The sequence below is a fragment of the Silurus meridionalis genome, chromosome 22, assembly GCF_014805685.1.
Source record: "Silurus meridionalis isolate SWU-2019-XX chromosome 22, ASM1480568v1, whole genome shotgun sequence".
Classification (NCBI taxonomy): Eukaryota; Metazoa; Chordata; class Actinopteri; order Siluriformes; family Siluridae; genus Silurus; species Silurus meridionalis.
Genome location: NC_060905.1, coordinates 11582002 through 11609881, shown reverse-complemented (window position 1 = coordinate 11609881; position 27880 = coordinate 11582002). Strand labels below are relative to the sequence as shown.

General features: G+C 40.9%; 1 protein-coding gene across 8 annotated transcripts; it reads left to right on the top strand.

Moving 5' to 3' along the window:
- The first annotated feature begins 1590 nt into the window (after positions 1 to 1590).
- nfyc (nuclear transcription factor Y, gamma) lies at positions 1591 to 27077 on the top strand. Of its 8 annotated transcripts, XM_046835217.1 has the most exons (12): positions 6489 to 7729; positions 8343 to 8433; positions 13933 to 14039; positions 15227 to 15298; positions 15933 to 16046; positions 17176 to 17271; positions 19108 to 19287; positions 20813 to 20884; positions 21708 to 21869; positions 22789 to 22896; positions 23105 to 23164; positions 25879 to 27077. In XM_046835217.1, the coding sequence occupies exons 3-12, from the start codon at positions 13941 to 13943 to the stop codon at positions 25999 to 26001; spliced, it is 1086 nt and encodes a 361-aa protein (XP_046691173.1). In that variant the 5' UTR covers positions 6489 to 7729; positions 8343 to 8433; positions 13933 to 13940; the 3' UTR covers positions 26002 to 27077. The 8 variants fall into 8 exon arrangements, with proteins under 8 accessions (XP_046691175.1, XP_046691172.1, XP_046691173.1 ...); XM_046835219.1 differs by lacking the exons at positions 6489 to 7729; positions 8343 to 8433 and adding an exon at positions 1591 to 2119 and having other exon boundaries at positions 15230 to 15298; XM_046835216.1 differs by lacking the exons at positions 6489 to 7729; positions 8343 to 8433 and adding an exon at positions 1591 to 2119.
- Positions 27078 to 27880: the final 803 nt, after the last annotated feature.

The following is a 27880-nucleotide window of genomic DNA, read 5'->3' as shown; positions in this document are numbered from 1 at the left end:
TTTTAACAATGAACATTGTCTCAAAGCAGCTTTACACATATAATGTGGTGATAAAAGTGAATATTTTCTTTATAAGTAAGTTTGTCCCTGATGAGTGAGCCGGTGGTGACTGTGGCAAGGAAAAACTCCCCGAGATGGCATAAGGAAGAAACCTTGAGGGGAACCAGAATCAAGAGGGAACCCATCCTTATCTGGGTTGCACCAAATGTCCATTTATAGTAGATATACGATGTTGCGGGGTACGTTGATGATGATCAGAAGTGAAAGTAGTCCTGAGTCAATGTAGCAGACTGTTGACATTAACTACAGTCCAATCCATCCTCAAAGTGCCCATTCCTACTCCGGAATTTCATGGAACCACCCAAGGCGTTGATGGGAAACCGTCCCAAGCTGCACAGAGTGGCCTTCAGTACAGCATTACTGAGTATGTAATAATAAGAGTGTCCAGGTACTGTAAGATTTAGGTCCCCAACAAAACGCAGAAAAATAGGGCTTAGCACACTGCAATTTATGCGTTTTTGGTTTACAATAGTTTTGGCAACAAAATAGAACCTCTTTGTATAACAAATAACAATTTTGCGATGAAAACGGACATCCAAAGATTCAAAAATCCTTCCAAAATCTTCCAATGCTGTAAGTGCACATTCCCAAAAGAGATGAAATACTGAGTCATCCTTAACACCACGGAAGGAACATACACCGAGATCAAGGTCTGGAAATATCTTGGCAAGATAATAGAGATCAAGTAATTAAATATTTAAAATAAAAAATAAATATTTTGAATAATTGAAGTAGATAGATAGATATATAAATAGAGAGATAGATATTCTATTCATCCCAAAATTGAATTTTACAACCAATTAGAAGAGTCCACACCTTTTGGCCATTCCAGTAGGACACATGGGGAAGAAATGATCTTGTTCTGGAATAGAGTCTAATTCTTCTGCTACGACCTGAAGTAGCAGATAAAAAGCATATTCCCGATTCGAGTTTAGAAGCAATGTACTATAGATGAGGAGACCTGAGATCTAACTGAGGCAGTAGGAAGCAATATGACCCCATTAAAAATTACATCCATCCATTACAATAACAGACTCCTGTGGGGTGAAAGGTATTTTCTATGTTGACAGAAACAGGGAGTAGGAAAGCAGGTGACCACCAGAACTGATTAATTGAATTTCAACCCAATATTATTGTTGAACCAATCTGGGGAATAAAAAGACTTATTTTCATAAACAATAGTGTGATTGTAACAAATGAATTAGCGATAAGGGCTGAAATTTTGTTTGTAAATTAGGTGCTAGGTCAAAAGCGCATACTTATAAACATTTTTAGAGTTTACGAGAGAGCACATATTTGGTGCTCTTTACATTTTAATCTTTTTTTTTATGTTTTTATGTTTGCATATACACATTTTTTGTGGTATACAGCCAAATTAGTATATTCAAAGAAGTAATTAATGTGAAATTAGAATCGGCACACAAGCAGTAATGAGCACAACAGATCTTGTTCTTAAATTTAATAATTGTGTCTAAAGAGCAGTCAGGATTTTAAGTGGTTCTTGGGACAGAGGGTAAAGAAGCAGCCATGACTGAATCACACTTAAGAAATTAGTGATGGATGGGATAGGCTCAGCCACTGTTATTTAATTTTATTGGAAAGAACCTGGACATTCGAACATAATGGTACCGGATGAGGGAAAGATTGGGAAATAAAATAAATAAAGAAGATGGGTGTTGCCCAGACGGCAGAAGGTGTATAGCGATATGTATTGACTTATTGGGAGCTTCTATGGGACTGGCTGGGTTTATTTCCGCTAAATAGTCTTATTTGTCACAACAAATCGTGGATCGCGAACTTAATTGGTTTATTTTACATGTCATTTTAACTTTGTTTTCGAATTTATTGCTTTTTGATAACAATAATACGCCAAGACATTTCAGTCAGTTTAACCCGAAGCGGGGGTTTCAATCGGTTTGACGTCACAGGCCATGTAAGACAACTTCCGGTTTCTGAACCAGTTGTCAAAGCGGCGGCCATCTTGGCTCTTGTAAGTGCTCCGAATTAATAATAAAATAATATCGCCGAACGAGACTACGCTCGGAAACCGCCACGAAAAGTAAGTAGACGCTTGAAATGCGCGGCCATGCTCGCGTTCCCTCGTTATCGTGTGCAGGGTTTAGATTAAAGGTCATGCGCGAGTCCTCGGCCAATGAACGGTTTCCTCCAATGGCCGATTGTTTTGGAGGATGAACACGGGCGCCATTTCCCTCCTCGCGCTCTGAGGCGCTTATTGGTGGCTAGTGGAAAGGAGTGGAGGTGACTAGAAACCGGGCGCCACTCGCCGCCATTGCGGCTCCGCGTAGCCGTGGCGCGCGGTGCGCTCGTGCGGTCCGTGTCGAGCCGAAATGGGGGTTAGTTTCACAACTAGCGGAGCCCTTAGAAACCTTGATTGGTGGAATCTAGTCCGAGGTTTGATTGGTCTGAAGGACAGATCCAAACGTAGTCTTTATTGGTTAGGACGCGTTTCGGCACTTTACAAACATTTAGGAAACTTGTGCATGGGCCGACCTGCCTGAGCGAGTCCGAGCTGATCCGCACTCCATCGAGCCCGAATACATCGTGTTCGCGGCCTGCTCCCCATCACCAAGCGTTGTCTCCAAACTTTCAGCCGGGTGTCCATTCGCGCCAGTTCTCCCAGTTTCTCTTCACAATGCCACATTCTCGTTTTATTGTGTATTATAATGACCCATTCGCTCATTGGGAGTTCTGACCGCACAGAAGCTTCTGTTCAGCTGTAATCAGGCTTTATTCGATGCGGAAGCAGCGCGCGCTGATCCGGCTGGTTTACTGTAATACAACTCAAATATCCCATTTTATTGTCTTTAACTCTCTCTCTCTCTTTAACTGTTCACTATAACATGTTAAACAGCAGCGGTCTGGGTTATCTTAACACTTTTTAGTCCACCTCATCTGTACATTTGTCCCCTTGTACCCAGGCAACTAAGGACTTTAGATTAGATTCAACTTTGATTCAACAATAAAATGCAGTTAGCATCTAATCAGAAGTGCATAAGTGGACTTTTATTTTTATTTTTACAATAAAAAACAGTAAGATACATAGAGTATAAGGTCCATATATACAGGGATGAGGGTGATTTCATTTAACCCAAACTTCCTTTACCTCAGGAAACCACCACATATTAATTTTCCTGAGTATATTTATTTAGTGACTTGAGTTTAGAGTTAACATTTGAGTGTGTGTGTGTGTAGGTGTGTAGTAGAACCTCAGTGCCAAGACTTGGTAAATATATTTTGAACTAACTCAAACCGGTATTATATGTTTGTAAATCAATGTAATATTCTGGAATGTCCCAGGTTATAACCTAACCCAAACAGGTCAATTTTTTCATCTGTTTATCTATTCAAGTATTTCTTCAGTTTTATTCAAGGCCCCAAAAGTTCACACAGGCGAGAAACAGTTTGCTTTAAGCAACCAAGTTGAAAAGACGTGATCACAAGATCTAAACAGGGAAATAACGTCTTTTTAAAGCTAGAATAGTGGATAAAAGTGTTCAGTGTTTAAGGATAGCAAAATCAACATTTAAAAAAAAACTGAACACTTTCAGTAATTGATAAAAACAGAGATTAAGGCATGAGCACATGAGCTGAGACCAAACAGCACAGACAAAATACAGCTGAAGAAGTTTGCAACAACAACTGAACAAAGATCTTGGATAAGAAATCATATTAATGCAACATTAAGATATTTCGACTGTTTCCACAAAGTATAAGAAATATTATGACATCGGCAAAAGTTTGTAACGCCTCCGTCTTAACAGAAATGGAAACGATCGCTAATAAGCTTTCACAATTGTGTGTAAAACTTAAGGCAGTATCTGGTGTGATTCTCTTTTCTGTAATTTGTGTGGTGCTGCTGCTGCTTTAGAATCGGTCTTGTATAAAGTTGATGTAGTGAGTCAGAGTGAAACCTCACATTACAGCACTTACGCTGCATTATGTGAAAACAGTAGGTGTTGCTGTCACACAGGATGTGACATTTCTCTGTCCCCACTTTGGAAACTTGTTCAGTGGCCATGTTTAATGTTGCTTAACGTTGTTATTTTAATGTAACTAGTAAGACGGTTGGTTAATGTTCGAAGAGAGACGATCTATTTGCGGTTTTGGGTTAATTGTCCACTCTAGGTATTCATCACAGTGAGACGTTCCTGTCGGGATTAAAGAGATGCGGCTCTAAGAGTAGGTCTGATGAGCTACATTTTCCTCAGGTGATGTTTTTGAAGAGTATAGCAAGTTAGAATAAAACATACACCGTTATATTTTATTAGGAAATAATTTGATTGGGAGAGTGAGTAGTATTTTCAGAAAACTTGCTCCTGGAGACTAGAGGACTCCTTCAGAATGCTAAATGTCACTGCAACAAACCTGCACTATAAATGAACAAAAAAAAAAAAATTACTTTCTGTAAATCATTCGTGATCGTTGTTACGTTAGAATGCAATACAAACAAGTGCGTTAATGTAAAACTTTAAACAGGAAATACTGACGTGGATATAGAGTATGCAGCAATGCAGTAAACCTTCATTCAGGATTTATCTAGTCGATCATCTTGTTTTCTATCCTAACATACAAACAAATGGCGGGGGAATTTGATTGAAACTACGATCCTGGTTTAGAGCTCCAAAGTCGGCTAAAATGTCCACATTTTGTAACCTATTTATTTTCGTCGTCGCAATATAGGGCCTGCGTTGTTTTTGTGAAAGTTTCTGAAGAGCTCTTTCGAACCATCATGGCATGGATTAGTGACCATTTAACCCACAACCCGTGTTAGTTGTGGTGATCCGGAGCTATCGGTGAGCGCGTGCTCTAAATGCGTACGTTTTGCAAATTGGGACCTCTAGTGGTCAAACAGTGCGGTTGAATTCAATGCACCAATTACTGGAATCAGGTCAGCAGGGGGTCGCAGCAGAAGAACATATAATCAAGAAGCACTCGTATGTGTGTTTATAAACATGATATTTCTGTCTTTCACTGTTGGTCAGTTTTACATTTGCATTTATGGAATTTGGCAGACGCCCTGATCCAGCTTTAAACTCTATAAATAAATGCATCCTCATACTGGATCACTGGGTCAGGGACTGAGAATGCTATCGGCCTGGGAGTGATAGTGTAGTATGAAATAGCCCAATGTTTTTAAATAACAGTGTTAGGTTAAGTACTTAATTTACATATTGGACTGCTAAACCTAAATGCAGTTTGCCTTTGTTTTGAGATCCTGGAGGGATAACTATTTTTGGTGTGATGTTCGTATGCAGAATTTGATCATAGTACCTTTAAAATCAGTTAGTGTGGCAATTTCTGTTTTTGAGATGTCATGGATTAAGTTGTAATAATTTCCATAGAGCATCGTGAATACGCTACATGGACAAAAGTTTGTGGGCACCTGACCATATGATGTGATGTGCCCATGGAGATTTGTGTTCATTCAGCCACAAGAATGTTAGTAAAGTCAGGTACTCATGTGGGGTAGGGAGGCCTGGGGTGCAGCTGGCGTTCCAGCGTCCCAAAGATGTTCAAAAGGGTCGGTGTCAAAGATCTATAGCAGGCCACTTAAGATCTTTTGGAAAAAATTTTATGTTACACATCTTATACAATTGTGTCCCTCCAACTTTGTGGTACAGTTTGAAGAAGAACCACACATGGCTGAAAAAAAAAACGGATAGATAGATAGATAGATAGATCGATCTAATATTTTGCATGCCTCATCAGAGAGATGCAGTCAGGTTAAGGATTTGAGTATATTTGCGTTGTTTGAGGAAACATTTTGAAGAGGGGTCATGTTTTCTCGTCATCATTTCACTGGTTGACGTGCAGGACCGTAAGTATGCACAAAGTGCTGTTTGGATTGTGGAAGACTGCACATCCACCTGTCAGTGTGCCTTTCTGCTTCACAGTTAACTGTAATGTCTGGGCAGATTTGCGTCAATGCCGAAGTAAAAAGCAGCTCCACGTCTAAATGTGATGAAGCATTTGCTCTTTTCTACGTAACAAAGTTAAGAATCGTGTTTCAGAAAAGAAAATATGCTTTACTATGCTTTTTTGCTCTTTTGATAGTCAAGACCAGTGACCTCCGTTTAAAAACACGTAGCATAAAGTAATCATATATTAGCTACATAACTGCAGGAAAAGGTCCAGTGTGCTGCTGTGTGTTAGTTGTTCAGAAACATAACTTTTTAAACATAACTGATGTTGATGATCGTCGAAAAAAATGAGCAAGTCTTCGGTTAGTTTTTGAGCCGTTAAATGTGTTCTGTTCTTGCATGCAATAATATTTGAATTTGGGCAGTATATTTTTTATTGTGCTCAAATTGTGTTACTGAAGCTGAGGAAAACCGAGCGTTGTTCCTCTTAGCCGATGTTTGTAGATCGGAAGGTGCTGCAATTCGGAGCAAAAAGCATGAGCTGGAGTTTACAGCATCAAGGTGTGTAGCATCACTGCGAATAGCGATGCGTTTAAACACACACAACAATGATCTCTGGTTATTAAACCTACCTGACCAACAGTTTTATAAGAAAGAACTAGCTTCCCTGCTGAATCTGTTTGTCCCGGGCTCATGATTTGTCTGCTTGTGCCCTTTCTCACTGAGCAGCAGGTATTTCCAGGAATGACAGGGATAACCTTGAGATCATTCCGCCATTTCAGGCATCCTTTAATCTGCCTCCATCTTCTCTATAAATGGCTCAGATCTATTCTAGTCTGCTCTTGTCAGATCAGTTTTTTTGTAGTGCTGTAATTTCAATAAACCGCTAATTATTTTACTAAGTCGGAGAAGATATTTATTGTTGCGTCTTATTTGCTGATCTTTTTTTTTTTTTCTTTTCTTCCCAAAGCCAGGGACTGTGCAGTGTAAATCAATAACACGCTTTCCATGAAATGAGCTGCTCGAGTTTTAATAGGAAGCTGCACTTGAAATAACCTTTGTTATACAAGAGCTTTTCTAATATTACATACATACCAGGATTGAAATAGGTGCAGAGACTGAACAAGAACTAGCCTGGTTTCTTTTCTTGCCGATTGTCATCATGGTCTTGTATCTATTTCAGGAAGATGTGTTTGCATATTACTGATTTTGTCAGCATATTTGGCCCTGACGGCTTAAGGTCACCTCTAACCGCTGTGTGTTTTCCGAGAACTCGTTGTTCTCATTGTTTAGCGAGACGGTGCTGCTTATAATTTCACGATACGTTACATCAATGAATCGCACATTCTATAGAGCTTTAGTGCCCAGATGTCCTTGCGTGCCTGTGTGACGGCTTATCTGCCCTGTGTGACATTCCACTTTAAATCATCCGGCGACGGCATGCGGCAGCCGCTTTGACGCGCCTCAGAGCCAATGGATGGCCTCGAGGTTATTTACGTCACTGCTTAGCCAGCCAGTGTGCTAGTCGAAGAGGTGGGCTCTAGAGACATTTTGTTTGACATTGTAAATAAGCGAGGCACAGTTGTTGGTGAAGAGCCAGTTGTTCCCTTCAGCTCCACACAGTTCCAGCAGGACACCAGATCAACAGAGAAGAGTTCCGAAGCTAGCGGACAGAGACCCTCCTCCACCCTCGTCATGTCCATTTTTTTCCCCACTCTGTCCTTTTGTTCGTTGTTTTCACGCTGTTCCTTTTTTTTCCTACCCTGACCCCTAGCCCACTTCTCAAGGTAACTTAAAACAGGAAGTTGACTCTCTGTGAAAAGGGGTGGAGCAGAAAAAAGGCTGAGGAAGGGGAGGGTGGGCGGGCGGGCAAGCAGAGGGTGGAATTACACAGCCTAAGGACAGTCAGCTGAGCCAGTGGAAGCGAAAACAGGCTCTATCGGATTTGAAGAGCCGAGAAGAAAAGGGTGGGATCTGTAGGAGAGGCGGGCCATAAGTATCACGTAGCAGGCTAGATTGCTTACTTTCAAGTGTTAAAGGGAAAGCAGGCAGGAGATTTTTTTTTGTCCAGCACTTGCTGTACTGCTCTACAGTCTCTCCTCTCAGTCTCTCACTTTCTCTGCTGTTTTCTCTCTGACTTCACATTGAAGCAGGGGTCAACTGAAAGGCAAACAGAAGCGTGGCCAGGCACAGGCGGACTGAAGGCTGTAATTGCCTTTAGTGAAGTCAGTCAGAGGAATGGAAGGGGGCTGTGTGTTAAGGGAAGGGGAGGGGGGGGTAGGAGTTGATGGGGTAGTGAAAACAGGGGGTGTGCGGGGGTGTTCTTGCTTTCCTCTTGGTTTTGGGATCGGCGTGCAATGCCGACTGCCTGCCCCACACACAGCCTTTGTTTGCTCTCAGGACAGAACCTGTGGACTAGAGTTTCTCTGTCCATCTCTAAAAGAGACGCACATCTTCCCTCAAGTCTGCAGTGCACTATGAAGGGCACGAGGTAAGTGTGACATTTGGGTTTGAGCAGTGACCCTACAAAACTGTGTTTGGTGTTTTTTTTTCTTTTCCTCTCACCATGTCTCTCTGTCCATCTGAAATGGGATGCTTCCTCTGTCCTCCACAATGCTTCTCCTTCTTTGTGCTCCGCTTTGAATTTCTTGCTCGTGTTTTGAATCTTTTACAATAAACAACACTTTAATATACAGAGTTTTGAGATGTGCATAAAGGTAATGTTTTGTTGGAATGGTGTGTGGTGTCTTCCATGCTGCTACTACTACTACAAGTGTCCTCATGCAAGAATTGTTTGGTTTCGGACCTGTTAACGGAGACTCTAGAAAGGTCTCTCATGTTCGTTTTGCGTGTTCAAGTGGTGGAAAGATGGTGATTGTGTCCCCTGCACAAAAGTCCTGCTTCACCTTCAAGGCCCAGTCCCTCACGGCTTGTTTACACTTTCTTGACAGTGATGTAGAGCAGAGGGCAAATCTGGTGAGAGTGTCTTGGGAAAATACTTGAGTAAGGTTTAGGATACAGTAAGGTTTAGAGTTGGTTCAGGGGAGCTGCTTGTCTTGTCCTTCTCGTGTTTCAACATCTCCGCTGGGGTACCTTCCCCTCATTTAATGCGCATTAAACGAATCCGAGATCCATTTCGATTTCTGTTTTGCCTCTAATTGAAAGTTTCCACTGGTACCTCAGATAGTAGAGTCCTGCTGGATGGGGGGGGGGGACTAAAAATAGCTCCAAGTTACTGCCAAATCTCTCTGCGATTTGTTGTTTGCATGAGATTTGAATATCATTTAAGCCACTCAGGGCTCCATTAGTGATAAGGAAACAAAAAACTAAAGATGAGCGTTGGATGGAAGGGGATCGCAAATCCTACCGCACATGTGAAGGTGACCTTTTTTTGTAAACGAGGCACTTCCAACTCAGGACAGTGCTCTTTTCATTTCGAAAAGAAAGCTGCCAGGTGTGCACTTTGTTTGCTCTGGAGCTAGCATTAGCTCGTTGTACTGTCTGTGCTAGTGGGGCCTGTTGGCGTATGAAGGTCACAAGAATGTGAGCGCGGCTCGCACAGTCCCTCAGTCAGCAGGGAGAGCGTGAGATTGAGAGGACAGTGCATGCCTCACAAACCATCACACAAGAGGGGCTCTTTCAGCATCAGCTTGCTCTCTGGAGACACCGGCACGCAAATTGGCTCCTCGGGTTTAACACCGGGTCAGTGAGAGCTACAGCAGGAGTCCTCTGTTCCCCTCTCGCTTTCTTCTCTGCTACTGTATCTCCCTCGTATTATTCTCCCTCCCTCTCTCCTCTATTGAATGACCTTGAGAGATCAGTAACTGCTTCCTGGAGTTGGTGCGAGGTTGAAACAAGGACATGTTAAGCTCTTTAGGTGCACTTTGATTACTCGGAGGTCACCTAGTGCAGCCCTGTCCCGTGTTATCCCACCACCTCGAGCTTTTGCTGTCAAAACAAGCAGCAGGTTATTTGTTGGTTAATTCGTAATTCATTGCTGAGTGTCGCTCGGCGCTCTGTTTTGTCGCGGGTAGATGATTAACCAGTAACCGCGACATCTTTCCCCACTGTCCCCTGTGTGCGAATGTCACAGTAGTTAATGAGTCCTAAATATCACTAGACTAGTACGTTTAGTACCCTTGAGATGACCTTTTAGTATCGTGAGGACCGGTATGAGAAAAGGCTTGGGATCTGTGGTATTGAAATACAACCCCTATTTGTTTTGAGATGCTTTAAGTTTCACATCTAGCGGTTTGCCTAGTCAAGGACATTTTGGAACGCTCAAGAGAGAATCTCATTACCATGCCATGTTATTCATAAATAGTTCAATTCATGTGTGAAGTGTGCCTTTCAGTTTTGCCAATTCAATTGCTAGACATGTTTTTTCTAAACGCACACACACACACACACACACACACACACACACACACACACACACACACACACACACAAAATCCTTTTGTGCCAAATTGTTCTGTGCTCTTTTTTTTTTTTTTTTTTTTTTTTTAGTGCCAGTCCCCCTCCCCATGCCTTTAGCATTTAGATGTCAGATAAGGTTGTGTTACTCGTTCATATCTGCTCTCATCAGCGCTCCATTTTCAAGGAATGAGGGCGGGGAGGAGAAAGACTTGATATAGAGATCACTGGTGGCAAAAATCCCCCAACTCTTTTTTTTTAAAAAAATCTTTTTTTTTTTTTTTTTTAAGCCTGTTACAGTTAAAATTAATTTGTGATGGATCAAATTTATGATTTTAAGTCAAGAGAGCGACCGATCCCTTACTCTAAACACCATCCAATTAGAGCTAAGCGTCTAACTAGACAAGGGCACCTTGGACAAACCTTCGTATACCAGATGTTTGGAGGTGGGGGGAGGGTTTGCAGTGTAGTACATGGTTTAGACAATATGGGTGAAAAATCTGTGTGTGCTGCTTCATGGTTATCAGCTTGGTTACCCTGCATAATGTCTGTCCTTGTCATTGTCAAAGCTTTGCTTTTTAAGACCAAACATAGCTAAAGTATGAGGCTTTGTAGCTGAATCACTTGTTGATTGGGTCACTGACTTTTTAAATAGGATTCAACTTCAGCGTTTTTTCCTTCCTTTCCTGGTTATGTGCTGTATTACAGACTAAAGTTATTAAGCCTTCAAAAGACACGGTCGCTTCCGTTCACAAGAGCCGAGGAAGCAAAACTGTCGTGCTTTCGCAAGTCTCCGGACCCTGTGAGGTCACACATGCGGAAGAGGGCCGTTCCTCTGAGTGTTACGTCTCGCTGTAATGCAGCACGAACAACACTTTTAGACGATTCCTAAAACTTGACTTTGGCTCAGCTTGTCTTCAGAAATATCTGCAAGTTTTTTTTGGTGGAAAACCTTTGCTCCTGCCAGTTAAAATTCCACAACTTGTAAGATTTGAGGAGCATGTCCGACTTAGCAGGAGTAACTCGGGGTGGGGCATAGTGAAGGATCAATCCTGTGGTACATTTGTAAAGCTGAGGTTGTTTTGAATAAGGTGTTGTTGACATTAGTCTTGGACTTTAGACATAACAGCAGACGTTTCAGTGTAAATCAGTGACTTGTTCTTATTTAAAAGATGGAAAGCTATTTTGCAAACGCTTTGTCGACAGATAACTCGTAGCCTGAATGTTTTAAAAAGTAGAATTTTTATTAAGTGTTTTAAATCATTCGTTCAGGTTTTTCTTTCACTCTTCTTGCCCCACCGTAGTTAACACGTGTACTGTTTTAGGTTTATCTTCAGTTTTTCCACACATCTCTGATTTAGTGTTCAGTATTCGACGTCGCCAAATGGAAAATCTTTCTGTGTGGTCACATTATTGTATTCAGCGTGCACCAGTATTTGTGCGGTCCATCATTTGAAACTTGGAAAGTGCACTCATTTGGCCTGGAGCAGAGGTTCTTGTTGTGTTTGAGTCAGCACAGTGGGCACATGCTCTTCTCGTGGCTCTCAAGAGGCTGGGCGTTGTGTCTCCTCATATCCCTCTTCATCCAACATCAAACATTCAGTGTGAAAAGAGCCGCGCTCGGCATGTCCTCCTGCGTAACCCTTGAAGCAGCAGCCATTATAATAGAGCTAATTAAACCACAACATATTTCACTCCACCATTTCACCCGGTGTGCCGCTCAGAGAGGTGTGAAATGGAGGGACGCACCTTTGCTGAGGTACCGGCGAGCGCTGCGGGCCACCTGCATGGAGCAGGCCGGGGCTAGCAGAAGAGATCCTGCTGATTCAGCTTGTGCAGACAGCATCGACTTTCCGAGAGTCAGAGGAGCAGTAGACTTTGCCAGTGAGGCAGGCGCACAGGTCAGGAGAAATCCAACACCAACGCCACTGCCCTGTTTGCTGAAGGGCACAAGCAATCAACACTCGTATGCACAAAAAATGCAGACAGCTTGCTTATTCGTGTGAACAGAAAGCAAGCCCAGGGTTCTGTATATCAGACCCTGATGGATTTTGAGCTCGGGTCTGTAGACGACTTGAACAGTCAGGTTGGGATTCATTTGGTTTACGATGGACCAAAATCATTTATCGTGTCACATTTCAGAATAAAAGTTTAACACGGCTAACAGGTTAAAACCAGGTAAGTTTGGCTATGCTGATTCATCAAACCTTACATGGAGGTGTTGCTGGTTTAACCTGGCTTCCGATTTCTTGGGAATTTGACAGTAGTCCAGCTCTCACAGTTTTCTAGTTGCTGAAATAGCGTTAAGTGAACCATCGTTATTCTTTTTCTCAGGACAATTATTGAGAATCAGACATCCACATTTAGAGTGAGAAGAACCTGCCACAAAACCAAATGGAGAACCAGATGGAGTTTTTATTGTTTCTCATATTAATCTCAGCAAAGTAATCAAACACAAACACCAGAACACTGATCAGGGCAACCTCTCTCTCTCTCTCTCTCTCTCTCTCTCTCTCTCTCTCTCTCTCTCTCTCTCTCCTTTTTTTTTTTTTGGTTTGTTTGTTACTGAATAATTTGCCAAATCCAATTTTCTTTCTCCAGCATTATTGCATCGTTCTTATTTTTAATTTTTTTTTCTATAACACTTTCAACTCTAAAACAAGACAAGGCCATAATTCATGTAGCCAGGCCTGGTCAATACACATGGTTTATTTATTGGTTTGCTTTCTGCTCCAATGCTATTGATCTATATTCCTATTTAAAAAGCAGTAGATCCTCTTGTGCAAGTACACAGTTATTGGCCTCTGTTGAAAGCCTGTGTTCCTGCTTATCCCCATTGTGCAGTAATGTGTGCGAGACTGTCCTGCTGCATTTGACCCACATAGATTCCACACAGAAGTCTGATTGCTCCTCTGTCTAAGCAGTTTGTCTTGCTCTTGGATTATAGTCGTATTGCACAAGGTCTAGTTTTCTTTACTCTCGCACCAGTAGCACCCCACCCAGCTATTTTTGGCTCGCTTTCTTTCTTTTTTTTCGCCAGAGCGGTTAAAAGGGAAAAGTGTGAGCAGCGCTTTTTGAGTTGCCCAGGAGCACAAGCTCAGGCAGGTTGGCTGAACTTCTTAGCAGAATTCCTCTCATGCCATAGTAACCTGCCAGCTTCACTCTCGAAGCACTAAGCCTGATAGCCCATGCCCACTCGTTTCGCAATTGTGCGTCAGTGTGTATATGGGTGATTTCTTGGGTTACACACAGAGCTGCCCAGTCAGTGTAGAACATTTGGTCTGAGCCTTGGAAACACAGTGAACTAAAGCAGCCGTGAATTCCTATCTCCAGGTTGCACAAGAAGTTTGAATCCCTGTTGCTCCTCCTCATGCTGCTTCATGATTTTCTCTTCACATATTACTGAGTAAAGATGCAAGAAATTGTATTTTACTTTTATTATTATTTTTATTTGATTTTCAAATATTATTTTAAATGAAAGATTGTGTGGTTTCTTTTTAAACTGTTTTAAATGCTTAATCAATTTCTGAGGTGTTAAAGGTTAATTTCTCTGTCGCTTGTGTTTTCCAATCAGATCTGGAGATGTCTGGAGATTCCTTTGGATCCGCGGCAACAGATGCCCAGCAGAACCTTCAGTCCTTCTGGCCCAGGGTCATGGAGGAGATCAGGAACCTCACTGTGGTACGCTAGTTGAATAAAGCTTCATGATTTATTTATAAAATAGTGGTGAAAACATGAGTATAATCATACATCACATAATGTACATTCCTATTGTGTTACATACACTGTACAGACAAAAGTATTGGGACACCTGACATTTTAATCCAGACGTAGTTCTTCTCCAAACTGTTACCACAAAGTTGGAGGCACACAATTGTATAGAATGTCTTTGGATGTGGTGGCATCCTGGTTAGAGCTGAAGATCTCCTGTTATAGAGCTCTGACCTCAACCCTACTGAAAACATTTGAGCGCTGAAGTCCCCCCAGGCCTCTTTACCTTACCTACATCACTACCTGATTTTATTAAAGCTTTTGCGGTCGAATGAGCACAAAGCTCCACGAGAAAACTTCACAAAAAATATATAAATCTTTGTCATTGCATAGTACAGGTACACGGCAACAGAATGCAATTTCGCGTCTCCCACAAGCGCAAATAGGAGCAACTGTGCAAACTGACAAGTGCAGATAAATATGCAAATATATGCTCAGCATGTGTTATATAAGTGGATAAACGTACACAAATAAATTTGAAAGCTATGGCAATGAGAAAATGTGCATGAGCAGTTGTGTAAAAGTGGAGATTTTAATAAAGCAAATGGGGATAAATGTGTAATGGGATGTTCCAAATGCACATCAGAATCTTATATTCTGGTGTCAACAAATGTTCGTCCAGGTAGTTTATAATCACGATAAGTGGATTCATTAGCACATTAATAAACTGTGTTCTGATCACGAAAATATTAGTAGTTTACCAGAATCGACGTAATTGCATAAAGATTGTGGGTATATAAGTTAACAAATAAACAAAGTGGCAACAACGACACACACCTTTTTATTACACTGTTTATTGAGGCAGTTCTGCAATAAAATTAAAATTAATTCAAAGTATACGCAATATTCCTTTATATTTACAGTGTCTTACAAACGTCTCATTCAAAACCAACATAGATTTGAGTGTTTCCTGATAATAAATGCCTGGCTCATTGCCCTCATGTGGAAAGTGAAATTTGTGTTTTCTTCATAGTGGTTTGTCCCACACGTCTGCCCCAGAGTGTAAATCCATATCCATCAGAGCATATCTGTTGATAGTTGTTGAATAGGCTTAAAGAGGAATGATCATGCCCTGACACCCTCCCGCTCTGTTTCAGAAGGATTTTCGCGTGCAGGAGCTTCCGCTTGCTCGAATCAAGAAAATCATGAAGTTGGATGAGGATGTGAAGGTAAGTGTGACCAGTGATCGGGTTCACACTGTTCAGTCACGTTCACTCATCACAATACACTTTTCATTCCACTGACACGTGAAGATGTGTGACCTATACGTCATGGCGAGATCTCTGCAGAAAAACGATGTTGCACTGGCCCAAATTAACATTTGTGTCTTCTTTCTTCTACCCTACAGTCCAGCATTCACCTGGAATCAAAGCCTTCAGATACACATCCTTCATTCTTTCAGTTCTTTAATGTGTACTTCAATCCGTCCGCCATCTTGTCTCATTTGACCTGTCCTGTTGCACAGTCGAGTGCGCAGTGTGTGGCATGGGCAGTACACTGTTAGTAGTTAAAGCGAGACCTGTGTGGGAAGCATGCATTCGGCTAGAGTGGTGTTCACACGCTTAAAATAAACTAGAGCTTAGAGTGGGAAGAAGGTTAAACTGGAACAGAAAGCCAAGGCAATTAAGAGCTCAGCGTCACTGACATGAGAAAAGACCTTGGGACACACTGGTTCAGCCTTATTTGTGTGTGTGTGTGTGTGTGTGTGTGTGTGCGTGTGCTCTGCCCCTTTGCTCTGACCATGAGAATTTGTGTATGTGTGCCTGCTTACCATTTAACCCCCTCCATACTAACCCACTGTAGATGATCAGTGCTGAGGCTCCAGTGCTGTTTGCCAAAGCAGCTCAGATCTTCATCACAGAACTCACTCTGAGAGCCTGGATTCACACCGAGGACAACAAACGACGCACACTACAGGTGACCTTTAACCTCTTTTTTCAGATCCTATATTTACCTATTGGCTTTTTGCTTGTTACTGAGTCAGAGCTTTATCATCATAATACCAGTTTGTTTTGAGTTGTGACTAAATGGAGAAATCGCTCGCTTCCCGTTCCCTAATATTAACTTTATTCGAGCTCGTCAGACCTGTTACATAAATCGTCTGCTACTTTGCCTGTAAATACATGTGTATATTGCTATGAATCACAGATCTGTGACAGATTTCTAGTTTTGGAAGAAGCGGTTGATTTTTTAAAAATATTTGCTTGTGTCTGATCAAATTCTAACACAGAAGCATGTTTTCTGAACAAGCTTGATTTTTGGGACAACAAAACATAGATCTAAAGCTTTATCAATTTTATCAATAATATTCAAAGTATATAGTTCTTGGAAGAATTCTCTTATAGCTCGATACCCTTTTTCATTACAGCGTGGTAGAGTTTTGAGTTTGGCCGAACCTGTAACATTAAGCAGTTAATCACTCGGTATGTACATTTTTGTCATGTGTTGACTCCCGTTGCTAAGCCCGTGTGTTTGCAGCTATGGCCTTTGTGAACGCCTCGCGTCAATCAGGGTCACCCTGACAACGCTCATCACTGGAACAACTGCGAGGATATGACCCTTAGCCACCAAATATTAATCACAAGGCTCAAAATAGATGCTAATGTAAGGGGTGACAATGGGGTGGTGGTCTTGGCAGCCAGTGTTCTGTGGAAAGTACCACATGGATAAGTGGTGGGGGTGGTCGCTTACAGCCTTGAAGCTGAAAGGGCTTCAGATTATTACCAGTCACACTGCACTAAATTTAGCCTGGAATATGTCCCTGTGGCCAGAATTATCATGAAACTATCATGAAAGTTTATTTCTATTTGTGTTTATTTACTGAAAAAATAAATATCATTTGAAAAACATAGGAAATGGAACAAAAAAGGTCCAATCAGCTCATTGCTATATTGTTACTCATTGCAATATACATAACTATTATTCAATCAGTATAATATGCACAATATGTACATCACCTAGTACTTAAAGCATCCTCATTTAGTTAAAATATGATGTAAAATGTATTTATTTCTCTGTTTTTCTCCCTTTTTCCCCCCTCTATCAGAGGAATGATATCGCTATGGCGATCACCAAGTTCGACCAGTTTGACTTCCTCATTGACATTGTCCCAAGAGATGACCTTAAGCCACCCAAACGACAGGTAGGAACCCAGGAAAAGCGTCTGTTTTTAAGGTTAAAGAGGTAAAATGCTAAAAGACTTGTAGTCCTGAAGAAGAGGAGCTTTGTGCAGCAGCACTGCTGGGGATGTGGAGGTGCTGTAAACATCCTTGACTGGAAGCTGGGAGTAAGGCCAGTAAAGGCTTTCAGTCGGATGTTTGCAGCATCTTGCTCCCACCGAACGTCCACTCCATCACTAATAGTAAATCATCACACTGACATCCAGATCAGAACACACACTGCTTTACAGGCGTCTCGACCCCTCGGCGTGATTCTCCGGGAGACTTCACCACTACGGCAGCTGTAACGCGGCGCACTCGGGCCACAGCTTGCTATTGTATCTCTGATTAGCGTGGCTGATGTTATCAGACAGCTCCTGGTGCTGCTGTCATGTTTGTGTGTGAGCAGGTGTGTAAACATCCTACACTCTCAGCTGTGACATTACAAAGCTGGGAGAGGGGTGTTTACGCTCATTCTCACAACTGATTCTTCGCGTTCTCATTAAAAAGCTGGCACCTGGGCGAAAAATGTGATGCTATCTTCTGCTTTGTATTATAAAACGTGTCGCTTTATTTGGGTGCATTTTGATTAGTGATTGCGTGGTGATGTGTGAATTGTGTTCCTCATGATTTTATTTAATTTTATTACAGCTGAGAGTCTCTGAGAGTTTCAGCATTTGAGACTTTGTAATATTTCAATATCATTTATATTATTTATTAGAGATCGATTGATATGGGCTTTTCTCTGGCTGATGCCCATATTTAAAAATTGGGGCAGACGATTTTTTTTTTCTCCCAATTTTCTTTATTTTTTCCTTAATTTTCATGCCAAAAAATCGAATCCTTAATAAGATGTAATGCAGAAAATTGCTTAAATCAAACATTTATTAAACAACACAAGCCTCTCCAATCAGTGCACTGGTTACCAGGATTTTGTACTTGAGGCTTCATGTAGCCTAAACTACAGCTGTTTAAAGGCTCACTAACAATACAGTTCCAAAACCCGTATTCTCTCTCCAAAAGCAGCATCATATTAACCAATGAAATCTATAGGCTCGATTACGGACGAATGATGATAACTTATCGGCACATAAAAACCTGACGTATAATCTTTATATAACTTCTTGTTGACGTACCAGAGATACTAAAAACTAAACAAAAAATCTAGGGTTTTGACTGAGATGTACATGCAACCAAAACTTACTATTCTAAGCTCTAATTCTTTTTTTTTCCATTAATCTATTTTATTTATTTATTTTTATTTGATAGGCCTGTAAAATGGGCCCCAAACACTATTTCCTCAAGTTTTACTATGAGGGTAAATAAAAAAAATAAAAAATCACCACAACTGTTGGATTGTTGCTTCCATCACTGACATTTCCACATAAGAGTGATCCCAGTCTACTTGTTTGATAGTGATGTCAGTTAGCAGGTCACAATTTTTCCCATGAGACATGACATGTCTCATGGGAACATCTACCGACATCTACCGTGGCATTTTTAAAGCTAGCAGTAAATACAAAATTGATGGGGATGAATGTGTATTTCCAGGTAAAATCATTTAATCCCATAATACATTTTGCTTTCAATTAAATAATTTAATCAGAGCCGGTGTCACTGGATATTGTGGGACAGTTACAGCGCGTCGTCATATCGCACAAGCCCCAGCGCGACTTCTGACAGCGTGAAATCTCGCATTACTCTACCCAACCCTCTCTTATTAGTTATTTATTTGAGGTCAGCCTCTAGTATTACAGTGTTAAAATAATTTATGGAGATGTAACCTAGTGATAGGCTTTATCCTATATGTTTGTGTGTAGGAGGAGGTGCGTCAGTCGGTTGCCTCGACAGAGCCAGTGCAGTACTACTTCACACTGGCACAACAACCTGGTGCAGTGCAGGTGCAGGGGCAGCAGCAAGGCCAGCAGGTGGCCACACCCACCACCGCAACCACCCTCCAACCTGGCCAAATCATTATCGCCCAGCCACAGCAGGGCCAGGTAAAACACACACACACTCACCACTGCAACCTTTGCACATAACAAGGCACCACACTTGAGCTCAATTCACTCAAATTACTTGAGCCGCATTTTAGAAGAGGATGCTGTGCAGTGTCATTCACACTTCACTATCAAGTGAGAAGAGTGGAACCCCAGTCACCCTCTCATCTGCCCCACTGTAACATTAGTCTAGTCTCTGAATGTGAACTCTGTGCCCCTTCTCCTGTCGCTTTCTCTTTTTATTCTCTTTAGTCTTATACACTTTCTTTTTGCCACTGTATCCAAGTCGCTCTCTCACACACACTCTTTCTTCCTTCCCCATTCTTACTTACAAAGTGTTTTTTTTTTTTTTTTTAAAACCTTCAAACACTTTACTGATCTTTTTCTTTCACTGATCTTTGTGTCTTCTGTTCTTTCTCAGTCCTTGTCATTAACCTAATTCCGATCTTTTTAGTCACTTACAGACACCTGACTGTTCTTATTTGTTTGAACTTTCACCTTCCAGCCCTCCTGATCCCCTGCTCTACATTCAGGATCTGTTTTATGCACTTGCTCTCACACACTCTTTTTCCCGGTGCTGGACTTTATTCTCTGTGTAAGGATCAGTGCTGTTTCAGCAAGCCTGCTATTCGCTGAGTGGTCAGGGATGTGAACAATGCTTTCACACTTGGGACAGAAACAGGAGGGAGTCCCAAAATGGAAGAGACTGTGCTTTATGAGAAATACCCATGTTTTATTGCAGAATTAATTACATTGAAACGTATAGTGCGTAGTGACATGTCTTAAGCAAAAATATACAAATATTAAAAAATATACTGTAGCAAATTGGATAAGCATGGAAAACATGAACTAAAGTGGCAGAGCTGATCGTGCTTCAGCTTATCAAGCCTATGCATTTATGTAAATGATTTAGTTCACGGCATCTTATCAGACTAGACACCAGCTACAGCAATAAAAGCATGAGATTAGAAAGAGGAGTGTGTTCAGTCTTTCATATATCTCTAATCTGAGTCATGAGCATGGCCCAAAAAATGCATATAGACAAATAGACAGAAAAAGTATTTTTTGCTGACCCTCATGTTCGAGATCGCAGTCCAGTACATTATCATTTTTTTTTTTTAGGATTTAATGCATGTCTGAAATAAACAGAATAAATAAAAGGAAGTGCAGAACATTCAGTCCCAGCTGTTTCTGTGAACTGACTGTGTTGCTGTGGCTTGACCCTGAGGATGAAGAGAGACATGCCATGCTTGGGTCTGCTACTGCTTTTTTCCCCTGTTTGTTTCCTTTTTTTAACATCTCACCTCAGTTGTGCACCACTTTGGACAAAATTGCTATTCTTTGGGCTGCTATTCATCAGCTTATGAGCAATTTTTTTTCCCCTCGTTTTGCCTTATGTCAGCTATGCATCAACATTTTGTTTCATGCATCTTATACTTTGTGTCGCTTATCATTTGCTTTGCATGTGCTTACTGCTTGATTTCTCTCTCTCTCTCTTTCTCTCTCGCCATGTCTTCATCCTCAGGTGTTGCAGGGGACCACCATGCAGCAGCTACAGCAGGTGCAGGTAGCTCAATCACAGGCTACCCCGATCACGGTAAACTTTTCTGACCCCAAACTGCACCCTATGTGTCCCTAATGTAACACCTGCAATGTAACTAAAGGGTCATGCAGTCTGACTCCTTTATACACTTTATACCACCTGAATGCTGGTTTGGGTCAAATCTAATTAAATTTAATGCACAGTCCAATCTTATATCCTGGTGCATTTCATGGCTATCATTGTCTGATTAGTGTCTAGTATAGCATCACAAATGGGGAATTTGTTTTATTAGAGCACAATTTGTACAATTATTATAGCTATATATATATATATATATATATATATATATATATATATATATATATATATATATATATATATATATATATATATATATATATATGGCAATATATATCGCAGTGTAAACCAAAAGAAAGCTGATCAGTGCCCTAAACATGACAGGACATGAAGGGTTTCTGTAAATACCTGTATCCATAGTTTATCCATTCAACTGATAAGCCAGGCTGCTGGATAAATTGCTCTTGTGTATTGGGTGTCCTTCTTTGAAGACTTGGCTGATCGCCTTTCATGGCTAGGTGAATTACCGCCCAGGTTTCTCTGCTTGCTGCAATAGGTCAGGGGTCACAGACTTGCCCCACTCCTCTTTCTTATTGCTTGGATCAGTTTCTTGTGATTTCTAAAGGGCTGTCTAGAACATGGGGTGGTGTGAGGCTTGTTGTAAGCTTTAGTAGCACTAGTGAAAGAAAGCCACCATAGATAAGTAGCGTGCCCTTAACCAAAGCGAAACTTCATTTGCTCAAGCCCTTAACATTTCTAACTGATATACTTCTTTCTTCTCACTGTGCCTCTGTTATAGAGCGCACCGGTGACCATGCAGGTGGGAGAGGGCCAGCAGGTGCAGATAGTGCAGGCAGCCGCACAGGGCCAGGCTCAAGCCCAGGCAGCACAACCAGCCGGCCAGACCATGCAGGTCATGCAGCAGATCATTACCAACACAGGAGAGATTCAGCAGATTCCTGTAAGTGCTGCAGTACCATGATTATCACAGTCATGGTTATCACAGTCGTCTAAATATCCTGTCTAAATATTTCTAAATGTTGCAGAATAGTGTTATGTGAACATTTTTTACAGAGGAGGGGGAAAGTTAATGAGAGATGGAAATGCTTTGGAAAAATGTATTTTGGTATTGTACCGTACAATAGCTTGAAATTTTGCATGCTAATAATCCATATGGCCCATGTGGATTCTTCATGGTCCTAGTGTATTGTTCGAGAAGATAATAAAGCTGTGATGCAGGTCGGGTTCTGAAAACTTTCCATGGGAACTTCGTCTGGGGAATTTTGGGAATATTTAAAGTTGGAAACTTACCAGGAATTTATGAGAATTTACAGGAAGTTATAGAAATTAATTAGAAATTTGGGGAAATATATATAAACTGTATCATATAAACATTTTGTTTGGTCATACACCGACCAAAAAACTGATGCAAACTAATACTCGACTTTTATTTAATTGTTATAGTATAGTGTAATTTTGTTTGTAATTTTGTCTGAGTTTACACACAGCACAAGAAGCATTTTAAACCTAAATTTGTTTAATATTTATTTAATTTACGTGAATACACGCCAAGATGGATTTTTTTTGTTGCAAAATTCAAGAAATAATGTTATGTTCTGGAGGAATGCACAGTGCATGTAGGGTGTGTGGCCTCATTAGCCCTGCAGTAAGTGTGCTGTGTGCATGTGATTGTTGAAAGTGCAGGATAGAAATTCAACTAAAATTGCATTACATGGGGGTGTTTCAACCAAAATGATCATGCAGGAAATATTTTCATAAATTTATGTTCCCTGTAATAAGATAACCTAATTATCTAGATGCAGGTAACATGAAGGGGATCGTGTGCTCACTGTCTCCTCCTTGTGGTGGTGTTGCTACAGGTGCAGCTGAACGCCGGAGGTCTACAGTACATCCGACTGGCTCAGCCTGTTTCAGGAGCACAAGTTGTTCAAGGCCAAATACAGACGCTCGCAACCAACACTCAGCAGGTAAAACACAATCAAGCTGCTAGTGAAACGATCTGTGTATGGCACCACAGTTGTGTCTCATCATTATCATTCCCGTTGCCTGATCGTTGTTTGAGAACTTGTACTGATAGGTGGACATTATGCAGCGTCATCGGTTTTGTTCGGATGCCATTCAATGCTGTACAGACGCGCAGGAACATGATGTGCTTTCTGCTCTTTTTGTTGGCAGGTATCACAGACAGAAGTGCAGCAAGGGCAACAGCAGTTCAGCCAGTTCACTGATGGTCAGGTAAGGTCACACAGTTACACTAACTCCACAATATGGCTTTCCACAATATATGTACTATTTCTACTTTCATTTTTTAATTCAATTCACATTTATTTGTGTAGTGTCTTTAACAAAGGTCATTGCCCCAGAGCACTTTTACAGAGATATTCAGATTTACAGATTTTTATTTGTTAAGCCATAGGAAGTCAGCCTGCTTTATTTATCTGATTTTACTTTACTTTACTTTATTGAATTTCTAGTCTTAGACAAATATAGTGGCAAGCACACCCAAATAAAAGTAAACTTACTTGTGGTCTAAAATGCTATTTCATGTGTATGAGGACCTCAATTAAGAAAATATTCAGGAGCTTCTTGTTTAAAAGCTTGTTCAAATGAATCCTTATGTTCACTAATGAATCACAATGACACAACTGTGTGTCATCAGCATAAAGCTGAAATTAACTGTTAAAATGCTGAATTAAAAAACCCATGGGAAGCGTAAGGAGCGAAAATAAAATGAGGCCAAGAATAGACCCCTGAGGTACTTCACAGGTAAGGGCAGTAGGAGAGGGCACATCATTCCCAACAGAATGCTCTTAGTTATATAAGAAAGCATTTAAAGAAGCCTGCTGAATACCGTCGCACTGACCGAGTGTAGTAATCAGGATTATCAGCCATGTCGAGGCCTCAGAATGTTTTTTTTTTTGTTTGTTTTTGTTTTTATATTAAAGGAGTGTTATGTTCTGTTGCAATTTATAGAGAAATATTTGTGATTAAGTAAAGAATTGCTTCTAGCAGAATTAGGGCCAGAATTAAAAAAAAAAAAAAAAAGGCTGAACACATAATGTAGTTCAGAATATGAGCTGAAGTTAAAGATTGATTTACAGTAAGAAGTTGTAGATGAGGACAGTTCATTGAAGTACCTTTTTCAGAGAATGAGCAGGTGTGATAGCAAGGGACGAACAGCAAGAAAGATTTTTGGAAATGCTGCAGTCTACTTGTACTGAAGCTACTTGCAGTCAGGTGAGAGGGGGGGGAGCACTGTACCTTTTTGTTATAATATTAATAATGTAGAATTAGCAGTATTTATCTTTATAGCATAAAGTTTAACTTGGTTTAAAAAATATAATAGGCACAGGAAAGAAATGACATTTGACAGTACCACTAAATGTTAAAAAAAAAAAAAAAAAAAAGTATGCTAAGGTTTTATAATAATACATTTTTAATAATTGGTAATATGGTTTTATTTTTCAAAATGAATTTATGCTAATTTTCCTGAAGTAAACTTTGCTATTTGTTGGTTTTTACTTTGATGTCTTCATGCTCTGGGTGCACAAGCCAGTGCACTCTTAAGGCCGGTCCCAAGCCTGGATAAATGGAGAGGGTTGCGTTATGAAGGGCATCCAGCGTAAAACATGCGCCAAATCAAATATGCGGATCACGAATCAGAATTTCATACTGGATCGGTTGAGGCCCAGGTTTTCAACGACTGCCACAGGTCTTGTTAGCCAACAGGGTACCTGTGAAAATTGGGCTACTGTTGGCTTAAGGAGGAGAAGGAGAGAAGGAAAGACAGAGACAGCAGGAAAAGGAGAAGTGTAGGAAAGTGGAGGTTCGGGTTGGTACTTTAAATGTTGGTACTATGACTGGTAAAGGGAGAGAGTTAGCTGATATGATGGAGAGGAGAAAGGTAGATATGTTGTGTGTTCAGGAGACCAAGTGGAAAGAGTGTAGTGGAGGTGAAGAGAGTTTCTAAAAGGGGGATGAACATGAAGCTAGAAGTTGAAGGAGTGACGATAAATGTCATTAGTGCCTATGCTCCACAAGGGGGTTGTGAGATGGAGGAGAAGGAAAAATTCTGGAGTGAATTAGATGAAGTGGTAGAAGGTGTATCTAGGAATGAAAGATTGGTGATTGGGGCAGACTTTAATGGACATGTAGGTGAAGGAAACAGAGGTGATGGAAGGTATGGTCTTAGGGAGAGGAATGTGGAAGGACAGATGTTGGTAGATTTTGCTAAAAGGATAGAAATGGCAGTGGTAAATACGTATTTTAAGAAGGATAATCATAGGGTGACGTATAAGAGTGGAGGAAGGTGCACACAGGTGGACTATGTTTTATGCAGGAGATGCAACCTGAAGGAGATTGGAGACTGTAAGGTGTTGGCAGAGGACAGTGTAGCTAGACAGCATCGGATAGTGGTCTGTAGGATAGATGATGAACACTGAAGGAGGAACTCTGCAGTGTGAGTGTAACACACTCGCTGGTTTGGCTCTGAGCCCTTTCCTCTTTGCAGTGGTGATCTACAGGTTGACGGATGAGGTCAGACAGGAGTCTCTGTGACAATGATGTTTGCGGATGATATTGTGATTTGTAGTGAGAGTAGGGAGCAATTGGAGAAGAGCCTGGAGAGCTGAGAGTATGTGCTGGAGAGAAGAGGAATGAAAGTCAGTAGTTTAAATGAGAGGGAGGGCAGTGGAGTGGTGCGGTTGCAGAGAGAAGAGGTGGAGAAGGTGGAGGAGTTCAGGTACCTGGGGTCAACAGTGCAAAGTAATGGAGAGTGCAGGCAGGGTGGGAAGAAGAAGAAGAAGAAGAAAATTTTTATTTTATATTTATATATATTTTATATTTATATATATTTTATATTTAAATGCACACATCCTATGGTCTATATCATTCTTTTTATATCATTATGTCCTCTGGTCTTTCTTTTCCGCTCTCTCTCGGCCCTGCAGCAGTTGTATCAGATCCAGCAGGTGACGATGCCAGCAGGTCAGGAGCTAACTCAGCCCATGTTCATCCAGTCAACAAGCCAGACAGCCGATGGCCAGGTCACCACACAGGTCAGCGCCGACTGATGCGTCGCACTTCTGCCCAGGCACTGACTACGTCGTAACCACACTGCTCCAGACCAGCTCGACCAGAGGGATCGCATCCACACCACTATCAATACCCACACAGGGCGCCATTTTATTTATCACACACAGCCATATGCAACGCCAACATGGCCAACTGCCCTAACTGCACTTTGTCTTAGAGCTTTGATACAATTTTTGACTGCAGTTTTAAAGAACGATACAAACTGGCAGAAATGTATTTTGGGTTTTGCCACAGCCTGGGAGATCCTGGTTAGTTTAGTTCACTCTGCTCCCACAGGTGTCTGGCAACATATATATTCATCTGCTCATTACACTGAGAGCAGCATTTTTTTTTTCTACCCTCATCCAAACAACACTTTTTTTTTTTTTTTTTTTGCATTTTTCTTAAGATTAAAAAGCTGCATTGGTTTTTTTCAGATCAGAAAAAAATAAGATATAGTTATGGGTGAGTTCTGTATAACTCATACTGTATAATCCAAGTTATGGAGCTTAATAAGTAGTTGGCTCCAAATGATCCCACTTGATCTCATCTCACTACAGAGACTCCATATGGTCCAGTCTTCCCTGCAGTGTCATTAGAGCATGTATTGGCGACAGTGGTCTGATTGATATGTCCAGGCTCCTCTGCCTTGTGTAAGGCCTGGGGAAAGCCTCTGAGCTTTGTGTGGTTCTGAATAAAAATAAAAAAAAGTGTCTGTCCTGGCTTGAAGTGTCTGTTAAAGCCCTGATTTGTTGATCATGTCGTCTTGTGAACAATTCAAAAGTTAATGCTAAAGCCATAATCTACACGTCTTGTACATGTTGATCTGTAGTTTGTATTATAACTCTGCAATTCACTTTTAATCATTAGTTCAGTTTTATTAGTTTACTTGTATAGATCTGCAATTTGATAATGTGATTGTTGAAAGGGCTTCTTACTGTTGGGTTTTCTACATGCAAAAACGTGTGATGTATGCTGGGGTGGGGTGGGGGGTTTGGTAAATGGAGTCTGAGTGTAATAATTTGTGTATCCCTTGTGATTGATATTGTGAATTAAAATCCCTCTTTGGACCAGACATCAAGCTTCTTTTATTTTTTCTGGTTCTGTACACTGTTTAACACTGTGGTAACAAATTGTGTATTTGTACAGATGTCAAGGAATTAATTTTCAGAATGGTGTATAATTTATAGGTATATGTGTGGTTTTTTTTTTTTTTTTTTTAAGAAGACTTATGCACTTAAATCAAAGCCCAAAACAAGTCCATTGTAGTAAAAGTTAGTAAAAGTAAAAACACCACAGTGGATTAAATTCCTCTCATAAACGTTTCACTCCTGCAATTTAAAGCGAGGATTCTTTGTTTTTAAATCCAGACCGAGCTTTTCTTTTTTTCCACCACAAGGTGGAGCAGTTGCATTATACGTCGTATTTTGCATTGTATTTTCTCAGTACAATCGTATTTTTTCGAAAAAGAAAACTGTTCTAGGTTTGAGTTTGAGGTCTGCTTTACTGCTTTGGTGTTTACAGAGCTGATCCACTGAATCACGAGTTAAGCGGCTCAGCTTTCAGACTGCATTCCTTCAGCGACCTAATTTCAAAAACCCACCAGATTATGAGGAGCTGAAATCTAAAACACCAAGAGGTTTGACCCCCTGGTTGTTATGCAGAAGATCAGAACCTCACAGTCTTGTGCTCAGTCCTAAATTACTTGTCATTGGTCTGTTGTATAGGGTTTCTGAAGTGTACAGTAAATGTGATTGCAGTGAGCTTGAGCATTTATGATCTTTCTTTACACATGCTTCGTACTGTCTGGTTTACAGCTTTATAGGTGAAAAATAACATGCAATGGGACATGTATTTAAGGAAAAATAATCACTGATA